The sequence below is a fragment of the Lithohypha guttulata genome, assembly GCF_036872675.1.
Source record: "Lithohypha guttulata strain CCFEE 5908 chromosome Unknown scaffold_12, whole genome shotgun sequence".
Taxonomy (NCBI): Eukaryota; Fungi; Ascomycota; class Eurotiomycetes; order Chaetothyriales; family Trichomeriaceae; genus Lithohypha; species Lithohypha guttulata.
Window position 1 is genome coordinate 64,702 of NW_027042761.1, and position 12,640 is coordinate 77,341.

Genomic DNA, 12,640 nt, shown 5'->3' on the forward strand with positions numbered 1-12,640 from the left:
CGGGAGCCATAATATGTCATTCCACGCAAAAGGGTGGTCTGTTGCGACGATGCGATGAATTCCATGGTACCATTACCCATGGAGCATGGGCGTGCCCAGGCATCGATGTACGTCTGAGTGAGAGTGTGTCAGAATTTGGGCTTCTTTGTTTGTTGTGAGATAGAAAGATCTCCGTACCATTATTGACTATCGTTTTCGTGGGTACTCCGGAGTTTTCCGAATTTGTAAAATTACCTTCGATCTGCACAGCAGAATAAGTTCAGGCGCGACTACCGGCTGTCTACAGGAAAGAGCCAGCGACATCTGGTTGAAGTTGCATTAATTAGCTCACAGCTCTTGGTATGGACGTGTCGACGGACGAGTAATCCGGCACTTAGTCCATGGCTGTTTGCGAAAGCTATGTGTATACAAGTATCTACTACAGCTGATGAAGCGGTTCCAGAGACGTCTCACCTTTCATGCAGCACATTGTTAAAACAAAGAACTTTTCGAAAGACGGCTGAGGTCAAGCTAGCACTGGTACCAGCTCTTCTTCCAAGTCATGATGACGGACAAGTCAGTAGATGACTGACTGGACTTGCTCAAAGGAGCCTGACAGCTGGAACGTAGGCTCGGCTTCCCTGATGTATTTGCAGAACACATGTTCGATTGTGAAACTTAGACATTGGTCAAGCGTCATTCTCCCAACACATGCCGTTGAAGTCGCCGTGGTCCCAAGTAACTCGTCTTATCACAGGCCAGCATTCAGTACCAGCTTTCTGAATGAGCACCTGCTTCACAGTTAGGACTCGCTCAGCGTCGTTGATGCCTGAGGGGCCACTGTGTGCCAAATAGGCTAAGGCACAAGTACCTTTTTGCACGTGGTGTACTCCAGTGCCATCGTAGTCTGAACCATCGAGCAAGTGGTTCAGCCCACCAACCCGTTTCGGTACACCATTTTTGGTTTGGTGTAAACCACTCCAATGGCTCACACCACCCAGAAGCGATACACCATCCCTCCAGTGGTCCACACCATTTTTCTCATGGTCTGCACCAGCTATCCAATGGTTTGAACTTGCTTTAAATTGGGCTACACCATGCGAGATATGGTTCAATGTAGTATGAGCTATTTTCGATGGTTGTTAACACGAAACCTCGAAATCCTGTCACTGCCGACAAAGATCTTACGTCGCGAGTGAGGCAAGTCGTCGTCAGCTTTACGTTTTGGCAATATCGACGTTGAGGTTAAGAACGCATTGGACTCGTCGACGGGCACCACAACAATCACTCTATCTTCGCTTTCCACGGCAGCAGCAAAACATTCAGACGGATGCATTGAGCGTCCGTGTTCATCAAATAGCAGGCAACCTTGACGACGGAATCGTGAGGCGATTCCTTTGACTTTCTCAGCAGCTTCTTCTCGATTGTGGACCGCGATTTCAGCTACGACCCTTCTGTTTGCGATTGGCCACCACAAAAAAGATATGTCGGAAGTGGGTATTTCGGATGGCAAAGAGACAGTACTCTCCTCGTCATAAAGAGGTGTGATATCCTGTACCCTGTCAGTGACTACCTTTTCGAGTCAGGGACTCGTCGAAATTACCGTGTAATGACTCTGTTCCTGCGAGTAATGACTGGCGGAGTAAGTTACTTGCAGCTGAGGCTCGACGGGCTCTGCTCGTTCTTCTGGTCCTGTTGTCGCCGAACTTGCAGGCGAGTACAAGCGCCGTCTCTCGCTACGCAACATTAGAGCTGTGCTTTCGTTCACGTGGTCAGGCGCGGCGGGAGATGAATTCGCTATGGCACCATGGTCCGAGGACATATCACAATCCGACGGCGCTCTCTCTCCCGTTTGACCGTCACTGCATCCAAACAGCGACAGATACACATCTCGCCGGATGTAGAAAGCTGAAAGACCTCCGGTATGTGAAGAGTCGGCCATGTGCATATTGTGCATGGACAAATATGGCGCACTTTGTTCGAAAGCCCGCTGGTAGGGCCGTCCGCGTCTACGCTCGATGTCGCATTCACCCGGCCCCTCGATAATCAGCTGTGGTGTCTGTGTAGGTATATTCGCTGGCTGAGCCTGGTTGAATATGTGTATGATGCGGTCGACCAAGTTTTCAAATTGTTCGGGCAGGTACGTGAAATGGCTGGACGGTCGAGCGCGCAGCAACGTCTCCCGTGCCTCTCTACGATCAGGAGCCTCCTCCAATTTCTCGGCGATCTTGGCCGACCAAAAACCTAAATGACGCACCTCCCGAGCGAAATCATGTTCGATATAAAAGTTTTTGCGTCGACGTTCGATGCGGTCGCAGCCTTCGCGCAGAAGAGAGCCTGGACGCAGGTCATCGAGATAGTGCATGGCAAGCAGCCAGAACTCTCGGTACGCGTGATCGAAATCCACGGGACCTGGGGTCTGCGAAGTGTGTTCTGATGTCAGAAAAGATTGTCTACATGCTTCTCGTATGGTCTGTCGCTGTGTGGGCTGGATCAGCATCGTCACGCAGGAAGCGATGTCCTTCAAGTACTTCAGGTCGTGGAAGAACGTCTCCAACGATGGCACCAGTCTTCGAAGCGTTAACAGCCGCTGCCAGATCTCCCGACGAGAAGCTGGATCGAACGCTCGGAAGACGGATCCATCCTCGAACATCGGCTGCAGCCAATCCCGGTCCTGGCGACAATTGGCAGGACAGCGTGACTGTAAGCGTTCGACCGTACGATGATCTACCATGGCCAGAGCGGCTTGGTTGTCGTCGAGAAGAAACATCCACGTGCGGTAGATATGGGATAGGGAGTGGAGTATCTCTTCGTCGCATTTGATTCCCATCAGTGCACGAATGTTGCCCACCTGCATGGATGCACCCAGTGCTGGCATGCCTGCCAGCGGACGAAACGACTCATTCAGCTTCTTCCGTGCGAGCAGTAGTTGCACTTCCTTCCGACCATTTTCGGTTTGAATGAGTGCTAGCCACCGGTTGATCTCTTCGACATCATCAGGGTCGCAGCGGAGGATGTGAAAGTAGATTTCCCCAGCAGTCAGTGGCATCTCGTTGGCTGTTTGTTCAATCAGATGCGCACGCAGCTCGGGTGTTAGGGCTGAGCAGAGTTAGTCTAGCAACGTTGTGGTGTCCCCAGCCCCCTACCTGACGAATATAGGTCTACGACCCACCACTGGTCTGAATTCGACAGATATTTTCGTGCAGCCACGATACGATGCTGACCGTGGAGGCATTCGATATGCACACCAGCCGCCAAGGTCAACACTGGCCATCGAGTTGGGTCATCACTCTGAAGGTCATCAGCAGATGCCCCCGCCTCCCTGAGTGCGGCACGTAGAAGTCTCAGATCTAGCACCGCAGGAACGTGGTGTTGGGCATCGATGCGCTGACACCCCGTCAGTTCAAAGCTTGTCAGGAGGCGCTTAATGTTGGCTTCGTTGAGGTCTCGCGCAGAGGAATGAGTGAAGTCGAGATCTCGAAGTGGTATCTTGGCACAGCCCTGGAAATACTCCCTCTTCGCTCGAGCGAGCTGAGTCTCGGCAAGCGCGGCCGCCCGTTGAGCTCCGCGAATCACCTTCGGTCGTGTAGGCATAGGCAGGGTGCGATGAAGCATAAGTCATACCACATTAGAACTCAAAGAGCAGAAAACACTGTCGAAAATCCCAACCGACCTAGCACAGGCATGGGAGCATGAAGCACTTGCGCCAGTACCACGACCACGTGCAAGCAGTAACACTGGGAAACCTCACCACGATAACATGTGGGAATCAATTTTGTGCGTCACGAACCTCCCTACGTGGTCCCGTATTCTTGCCGTTAGCCCTCAAGTCCGAAGGACACAACGACTAACGCGTTTGTGGTGATGAAACGCTCATAAGTCGAAGCTGTGGTATTGTGTTTCGATTGATCTCGACAGTTGAGTATGGTCTACAGATACGTGGTGACGTAGCCGAGTGGTGTCAGATTAGTGCAAGAAGTGGAGGAAAGTATGCCAAAGTTGTGAGATTTCGATGTTATCGCACTACAATGTCTGGTCCGAGATGCTACGCAATTCCGATGTACGTCAAGATTCTTTTTCGGGTTCCTTAGAACGGCGCAGCACAAACCTGGAGGACATGTGTACTAAGTAAAACAAATGACGCAAGTTGACTATTTTGGAGGACTCGACCAGAAAAGGATGCTATAAGAATCAGTATCTCGTTCTGTGGGGTCTTCTTGGTTGACAACCTGCCTGAAGGAGGGAGTCGAGTTCGTCACTTTGTGTGGCAATTTGAAATTCTCGCAATCTCGTGCAGTCTGTGTTCGGGTCGTCTGCCAGAGCCACTGTATCATCGTCAACATCCTCCTCAGCGTCAGCGACGGCAGCAAGCTCTAGCACGATATCCCCCACAGCTGCAACACTTTGACGTTGCGCACCAAGATTGTGAGGGTCAAAATGGCAAGATTCATCCAAGACTGCACCCTGACACATTAGCGATGGATAACCTTCTTCGGATCTGTTTGTCATACAAATTTTCACCCGTCCGTCAAGGTTCGCAAGAATATTGAACATCCTCAAGCGGCCATGTACGATGTTGTGCTGCGCCATCGCCTTCAATCCGTGGAAGATCTGTGCTCGTTAATTCTACAGCTGGTCCAGACGCATGGACGACATACTTGGCGGGCAATCGCAGCGATCTCGTCTTCTCTCGGACGTCTGACGGCACTAGCGACTTGGAGTAACGACATGTCCATAGATTCAAACACAAGAAATTGTTCGTTCCCAGCGTCAAACCACTCCATGAATTGAACCACGTACTCACTGCGACATTTACTAAGTACCGCGATCCTTTCATCTTCGTCTTTCAATTGGCCTTGACGAATCAAAGTTAGAACACTGGGTGAATGTCGTTGGGAAGCCACGTAAAGAAATCCTCCACCAAAGTTGACCTCGTATCCACTGCAGTACTGTGACCACACCGTGGCCAATCGAGGTGTACGAGGTGTATGAGGTGTTAAGCTTCTGACAGCTGCCAGCTTGGTAGATCCCGAACGACGCACGGCAAATGAGTCGCCCGGAATCGCCGTGCTTAACTTACGCTTCCTCGGCTGTAGGTCTTTTGCTCGTTCAGGACTCTCAGAGGTGATACGATCTTCTGGCTGATCAGGTGTCCGTTCGCCCTCGGGAGCTCGAATTTTTTGGTGTGCTCGGCTGGTGTCATGCTCATTCATGCGACTCTCTGCACGACGAGCTGAGGTTAAAAGCTGTCGAAGTCTTTGTTTGCCATTGTCCCCGTAGATATGGGTTGACCGATCGCGTTCCATGGCTGATCAAGGTTTAGAGGAGGGTATGTGAAGTCCAACCCGACCTTTTACACTACCTTCTCTTTGACACCACATCAAGAAACAGCCTTAAGAGGAAAGACAGACCGGTACTCGACCTTGGGCAATTTGAGTGACGAAAACAGGTTCGTTCTGTTATAAAACCAATGGTGGAACGACTGTTGCGTATTGAAGTCAAGTCAGGGCAAGGTGTGGGAGGAACTGCGATTCGTACAAGTGAGTCCTACGTGCACCTCGTACAGCCGCGAACGACCGCCATTTCCACCGAAGACTGTGGCTCTGGCATCGTACACACCATGACTTTTAGTCTCGCAGTGAACAAAGCGTAGATATCAGCAAAGCTGTGGGTTGGTGTACAGCGTATTTTTTATCGCTCCAATTCTTTCTCTTCGCCATGTTGCAACTTTGGAGTTGTAAGCACGGAAAACTGCCGCCATGTTGAGCGTGTCGTCTCTGGACATCTACGCGGCGGTCTTGGCAGCCATGCTGCTTGTCCTCTTCATGCACAACACGATCAGCGTGATTCTTTCTGAGTTGGAGTGGCAAAGATTGTCCTCATTCACCGCTGTGCTGTCCAGGAACATCTTTGAAGAACGTCACTGGCCGTCTTGGACATGGTGGTCACTCGTACGACAAGTATTCTTGCTCACTGGTAATGTATTGTTAGTATTCGTGGGGATGACTGACATCAAGGATGCTGCACGTGAGGCTGGGACTCTCGCGATGCTCAACATGGCCTTCTTCTACCTCAGTCCACATCTGTCATACCTGGGCGATCTGCTGGGTCTCTCCCTCGATACCGTCAAAACTCTTCATCGGATGATGGTGTTGCCTTTCCTCTTGCTTACCGTCTTCCACTTGGTTGTTCTGCACCCTGCCCAGAACGTGTTCGCCAAGCCTTTCTCCAAAGAACTGTACGGTGTGATTGTAAGTGGGTGAAATATAGCGGACAGACCAGCATCTGACCGTGCCCTAGGCATCCCTGGCTGTGGCAGTGTTGCTCCTGTCAGGATTTCGACCACTTCGACGTCGTTTTTACGAAGCATTCCTTCGTGTTCACCAGGTTCTGGCTGGCCTGATTCTGTGCATGGTGTGGATGCATATTCGTGACACGACCAACAAGAGGGCACAATATACTGCGATAGTAACTGCCGGCGTTTTCGGCAGCCTAGGCTTAGGACAAATAGTTTGGATCCTCCTCTCGAACAAGCTGTTTGCGCGTGGTTTTCCTCGAGCCCGCACTGTGGCGATAGCCAACGTCCTACACATGACTGTCGAGTCACCAATCAAACTCAAGGTTCACCCAGGGCAGTACATCAATCTGTGTTTACCAGGAGTCAGTATCTCATCCTTTCTACAAAGCCACCCCTTTATCGTGGTTTCCGCGCGACATTGTGACGACAAGACCGTCCTAGAGCTGGTGATTGAGGCGAAACGTGGGTGGACGTCCAGGTTGTTGGCCCAGCCTGATTATGCTCCGCATGCCCTGGATGGGGAGACTGCACCACGCCAGCAGTCCTTCCGCTGCATCTTCAGCGGTCCTCATGGCCCCCGTCATGTCTTGGACGATTATGGTGTCGTGGTCCTGGTAGCGTCAGGCTTGGGAGCAGTAGGTTTGCTGCCTTACCTAGAGTATCTCCTGCAAGGACATAGCAATTCTACGGTGAAGGCTGGCCGGATTCATCTGGTGTGGCAACTACGACATCCTGGTAAGTGGTCGGTGGTTTCGTTCTATAATGCTTCTGCTGAACCGAGTTTAGAAGACGGGAGACCAGTCTCCGACTTGTTGGATCATGCTTTGGATGCAGATGCAGTAGACAGTGGCTATGTACGTGCTCATAGGCATCATCAAACGCAGACACCACGACTGACCGCGGCAGATCATGAGAGTGTCAATCTACCACTCGTCTGGAGAGAGTCCACCTCGGCCGGGGCGACGAGTGACCTTTTACCAAGGCTGGGCTGATTGGAAAGAGCTGATCGACAGTGAGCTGCATCAAACTCAAAAGACCGTTCCGGAGCGTGGCTGTGGAAGTACAACTGTGGAACCGCATCCATCGCGATCAGCATTCGTCCACCAACGTTGCCGCACGTTGGTCCTAGGTATGAACCCATGTCTTTGTGTCGCCGTGCAGCTTGCATCGACTAACAGCGATCCTGGATAGTGTGTGCTACGCGAGGGATAAGACGTCAAGTTCGACAGCTCTGTCACCAAACTACTACCGCACAAGTGAGCTGTGTCGAGCTCGACTACCAACCTGACGACTGAAATTGATGACTGGAACAGCAAGCCTTTTTTCATCACGGAGAAGCGAGATGCTTCGTCAGTCCTGCTAGATAACGGCATGTCCCGGCATGGTCGGAGAGAGCCGAAGCAAGAACCACTCAAGAACGACTTCGTAAGCTGGCGATCTAGGGGAACATGATACCAATTGACGGGTTGTTGGTTTCAATATAGTCAACCTCATCAATGACATACAAGAGCTCTCGCGGACCATCGGACCCAATGCTAGAGATCTAAGGCAAGACCATGGTTCCATCCACCTTCCATCTGTAAATGTTATATACGAAAACCCGTAATACAGGGACGAACAGGCTCGTTCCCTGGTCACCTATTCCTTCTTGAGCTAGAGCTTTGATTTTGCTACGCATAGATTCATCTCTTGACAAGATAAGCACGAGCGACGAATAGGACAAGCAAGCTGTGGGGAAGTAGCTTGATTCACTATTGGAGGTTTGACTTGACCTGCCACATCAGACTTGGTGCAACGTCAAATGTCTGATGAGGACGGAACTGTATCTATACACGTTATGAACAAGGAAACTCGTGGTAGAAGGCAGTAACAGGCATACATCAGCAGCACCTTGAACACAAACACCGATTTATGTGGCACCGCGTAGCATTCAGACAAGATGCCTGGCTCGATGTACTAACACATTCGCGCTGATCACGTGTTACGACAGCACCGCGCACCTGAAACGCTCGAGTGCATCTTACTGCTCAGACGCAGAGTTTTGCCAACTTTCATTGTGGCATTTCCTACACAAGACTTGTGGTTGGTATGCACATGTGCTCCACATCTACCCTCTGAAGCGTTACGTCGTGGTATCTGTCGATGTGCAAAGTTTCGGAGCTAAGCACAGTGACTGTTGCTAGCACGGATCGTCTTCAGCAACTCGTGCGACAATTTCTCCCCGTATTCTGCAGAGTCAACAGTGATGTTCTTGCCATGGACGACTGTATGTTCGATCCGCTCGACCTCGGCGAGTTGGAACAAGATTCTGGCCCGATGCTCAAGTTCTGCTTCTGATTGAGCTACTGCCCAATCATGAGTCGTTGCCGTCGCTCGTTGCCGTCGCAATCTTCCATCAGAAAACACCTCCCTTCTTGCTTTCCTGTCAAGGTCTTCCGCCAGAATTCGAATATGCTCGCTCATCACAGCAGCAGATATCGCCATCCGTGTCTTGCCTCGTACCTCAATCCTATGAGGCTCGAATCTGTGAGGATGGACCGGAGCTTGATCCGGACGAGGCTGTACAGGGAAGACTACTTTGAGCCTATCTCTGAGAAGTGAAACTGTTGCGCTGTCGTGGTTTCCCTTATACATCCCCCATACCCGAAGATTCTTGGACTGGACAGAAGCAGGTTGCACAAGAAGAGGATTCAGGTACAGGGTCACAGGATTGCAAGAAAGATGAAGCACAAGGATGGTAGCTCTGCTAGAGCGACACATCACCTGAGGCAGCTGAAGTCGTGGTGGCAGTGAAGAGCTGTAGCAATATGCAATACGACCAATACCACCTAAAAGGGTGGCGTTTCTGCCTGTTTCGCCCACAAGACCTGACGAGCTAGGCGATGACCGCACAAGCCTTTTGTCGTATTTGCCTACTTCTGAACACGCTTGGCCTGCCATTGACATGACAGTTAGTGGGCCATACATCCTGGAGGGACAAGATCCGTAAGCATAACAACAGCAGCATACAGATGGCCAGAAAGACTACACTCTCCCATGTTGGAGGTCAATTAGAACATCAACACCGAGGAAGCATTCGACTTGCTAAGATCTGTTCTAAGACTACCTCGACAGCAGCGCACAAGTGCAGATCCACAAGTCCCGAGTGTGGTCCATAAGGTTTACTACCAGTGACTCTACGCAGTAAGCTGTGCAACGATGACGAGCCGCTACGCATAGTTTACTTCAACATCCACGGATCACTGACGTTCCACCCCTTTCCAAGGTCAGAAGATGGTCTGCAGACCTGACGAGGTTCGAGATCTTTGCCACGCTTTGTCGAGGATCCATGAAGCAGTCTTGAGGACTACTCTAGGAGTTCGCAGGTCAACACTCCATCGTCGTGACATCGTTCGGCACATTTTAGGGTCGTTTGCTATGTATGAGACAAAGCGTGATGCGAGCGCAAAGATTGACCAGCGTTTCCGCCTGCTCCGCGTGCCGTTTCCTTGACGCACGATCGCTGGATTGACGCGTCCGACTGATGCGCGAGGCGGTCTTCCCAGTGGTTGCATATTCTGAAACCGCTAATTTCGTGCCGTGCTGCAGTGCCGCATTAGGACGGCGCCCACTGCCACCGCACTTCTTGGGATCGTGGTCTTCGATGCTTTCCTGCTGACGATATTGCACGTACTAGCACTTCTAGATGCGATCATGTCCCATGTTCTCCACTGATCGTGACCAGTCGAAATTCGTTGGGTTGATTCTCAGGAGTGGCACTTTCATTCTGCTAAGACAAATCCGATACGATGTGTGGATACTGTGCCTCGGTGTACTGACGAAATTTGAGCTGTGATGGTTGTGTCCTGCTTGTTGGCGAGGCGAATGCAGTTTGGGTGAGATGCGGGTCTCAGAGTCAGTTGCGACGTTCACAGCTCCACGGACATTGTTCGTTTCACCAGCAACATCGAGAAAACCCGTGGGAACCACTACAAATGGTGGTCAGTTGAGTTGAAGACTCTTGGATATTACATGCCCTGTTTGCGAGTGCCAACAGATCGCGTAGCAGCCTCCAGATCCGCCTGACCTGGTTGTCCGTTATCTTTGTCGGCCCGCCAATGAACAGAAGTCATTGATCAGTCTCAGTCTACGAGCAACACAAGGCACCACATATGACTCAACTCGTCAACACTTCGGGGAGGGAGACGCCAGTCACAGTGGCACCCACGTCGTGCTCCCGTCGTTGTACAAGCTCGCATCTCCAGCAAGCTGCGACATCATCTATTCGAGGTGGCAACAGCTCGCTGGCCGAGAAGATGAATCGTCTCAATCAGTTGATCATGCAGACGAAAACAATGTTGGAACGGATGGAAGCTGCAAGTCGGTTGAAAGATTCGAATGTGATGGTCCTGTATACCTGGCCTAGCGTCATCCACGCCGAGTATGCCGAGGGCAGGGCTGAGCGGGGGATTCTGTCCGCCAAAAGACATGCAAAGCAGCCAACGCGGGTGAGCAAAATGAGATCGTCTGGCAATACACAGTGTCGAACATCTGGCATCAGCACGTCCCAGCGGGTTTTGCCAGCCAGCCACCAGAACAAATGCATGAACACTTGAGTCGAACATGTCTCTGACAAGAAACTGCACACCGATGAATGGACTTCTGGCCTCAGGGCTAATCAGGCACAGACGAAGTCACAGTGCTCTGCCATAGTGACACACATACAGTACCTGATGTTCTATTTACATAGCTCCAAATGTTATCTCATTGTCTAGCAGGGAGGTATAGTCCATGTCATCAAAAGACACCGCCATTGACCTGTCCCGAAATGAAGACGTCCTTACCTGCCAATCTTTGATCCAGTCCTCGACTTGCTGAATCCTTGCCTTGTACTCCTCGTGCATTTTGGTTTTTCGCGCAGCTTCAGCGTTCCTGTGTTGCAAGGTGGCTTCGAGTTCCTTGATTCGTCTGGTCGACGCGTCAACCTTTACCTGGAGTTGAGTGACAAGTGGATCTTGCTGATCGACGCGGATTTTGGCTTCCTCCAGCTGTGATAACAAGTCGACGTTGTGAGATTGCAGTTCCGAGACCGTATGCCCAAATCCCTGCTTCACACTGTCTGCACCATCGCCGCGCATGCAATGGTGGTCTGTGAGTTCGGTACCACAACTGCTCGTACACGTACTTCGACCTTTCTCAAACACTATTGACAAGCTATCGGAGCTTGAGACTGGAGCATGCTTCGCAACGACTTCGATGGATGTTCCCAGTTCTCTGATGATCTCTCGGTATGTTCGAATATTGTGCTTGCTGATTCGTTTATCGAACAAGTGTTGGCTCCTAGGTAAATACTTCCACATATACGGGTCGGTCTCAAGTGGGTGCAGCCGAACGTCTTGCGGCTGAACTAGAACGCCGAGGGAGGCCTCTTTTTAAATATCAGCAGTCACGCCAGGAATCACTACGTGCTTCAACATACCTATGTGCCGTGCTATGTTGTTTCGGCACTTCTCACGCAGCCGTGTTCGTTCTTCGTTCGAGTTCTTCCGCATGATCACTCAACGATTTAGTTTCGAGGACGAGTACTACTGTGTGACTAATGACAAACACAACTTAATAAGAACTGCTTCAGCGGCACACGGTTTTTGGGACATGATTTCGATATTAGCACTGGCACCACTTGAAAATGTGGTGACCAGTTGTCAAACTAAACCACTATACGGCAGTCCTGAGGATGGGATACCATACAAAAACGTGGGATTTGACAGTCGCACAACGCAAATCGCAGGACCTCCATGCATACGACACACTCAGATCTTGTCCGCTGCTTGCGCAGAGTGTTGTTGCTCCGTGACTTCCACCCAATCCTTGGCAGCATAATCGACGATTGCACCATACCTCTGCACCATAGTGTTGAGCTCATCAGCGCTGATCAGCCAACGGTCATCAGGCTGGACGGTGTCGAGATAGTGATTGAGGACCAGCTGTTGAGCAGTCGAGCTCACCTGTCGTTGCATTTCCTCCATGGCCTCGAACACTACACGGAAAAAACGGAGTTCCCGTCTGTACGATGAGTTCTCTCGCACAAGCTCAACGAGGCGCTGTTCATGGTTCAACCTTGGTCGAAATTTAGAAGCTCGAAGAATTTTTGGTTGGTACTCGAGCGCAAAGGTAGAACCCTGGGCTTCCTCAATGCGGTTGTCAAACTTTTGAATTTGGGGAGGCTGATCACAAAGAATGGTTCTTTCACGTAGAACGCGGTCGAAATAATCATCGTAGGCCTTGCACCCTCCGTCCATCATGTGCTGTAACTACTTGGATCGATCTTCATGCCCCCCTACATACGACGTAGACGAGGCACCCCTTACATATAGCTTTTCGTCC

At 50.9% G+C, this 12,640-nt stretch overlaps 5 protein-coding genes across 5 annotated transcripts; 1 reads left to right on the top strand and 4 right to left on the bottom strand.

The window, feature by feature from the left end:
- Positions 1 to 1,561: 1,561 nt before the first annotated feature.
- On the bottom strand, positions 1,562 to 3,573 carry LTR64_008728 (uncharacterized protein; the record flags this gene model as incomplete). Its single annotated transcript, XM_064903037.1, has 2 exons — positions 1,562 to 3,078; positions 3,126 to 3,573. The coding sequence occupies 2 exons, from the start codon at positions 3,571 to 3,573 to the stop codon at positions 1,562 to 1,564; spliced, it is 1,965 nt and encodes a 654-aa protein (XP_064750546.1).
- Positions 3,574 to 4,170: 597 nt separating this feature from the next.
- STE20_2 (signal transducing kinase of the PAK) lies at positions 4,171 to 5,285 on the bottom strand (the record flags this gene model as incomplete). The annotated part of the gene is made up of 2 exons (XM_064903038.1): positions 4,171 to 4,590; positions 4,638 to 5,285. 2 exons carry the CDS (start codon positions 5,283 to 5,285, stop codon positions 4,171 to 4,173), a joined length of 1,068 nt encoding a protein of 355 aa, XP_064750547.1.
- A 453-nt stretch (positions 5,286 to 5,738) lies between these two features.
- Positions 5,739 to 7,269, top strand: LTR64_008730 (uncharacterized protein; the record flags this gene model as incomplete). Its single annotated transcript, XM_064903039.1, has 2 exons — positions 5,739 to 6,230; positions 6,280 to 7,269. 2 exons carry the CDS (start codon positions 5,739 to 5,741, stop codon positions 7,267 to 7,269), a joined length of 1,482 nt encoding a protein of 493 aa, XP_064750548.1.
- A 3,784-nt stretch (positions 7,270 to 11,053) lies between these two features.
- LTR64_008731 (uncharacterized protein) lies at positions 11,054 to 11,394 on the bottom strand (the record flags this gene model as incomplete). Its single annotated transcript, XM_064903040.1, has 2 exons — positions 11,054 to 11,074; positions 11,101 to 11,394. The coding sequence occupies 2 exons, from the start codon at positions 11,392 to 11,394 to the stop codon at positions 11,054 to 11,056; spliced, it is 315 nt and encodes a 104-aa protein (XP_064750549.1).
- A 672-nt stretch (positions 11,395 to 12,066) lies between these two features.
- Positions 12,067 to 12,555, bottom strand: LTR64_008732 (uncharacterized protein; the record flags this gene model as incomplete). The annotated part of the gene is made up of 1 exon (XM_064903041.1): positions 12,067 to 12,555. The coding sequence occupies one exon, from the start codon at positions 12,553 to 12,555 to the stop codon at positions 12,067 to 12,069; it is 489 nt and encodes a 162-aa protein (XP_064750550.1).
- Positions 12,556 to 12,640: the final 85 nt, after the last annotated feature.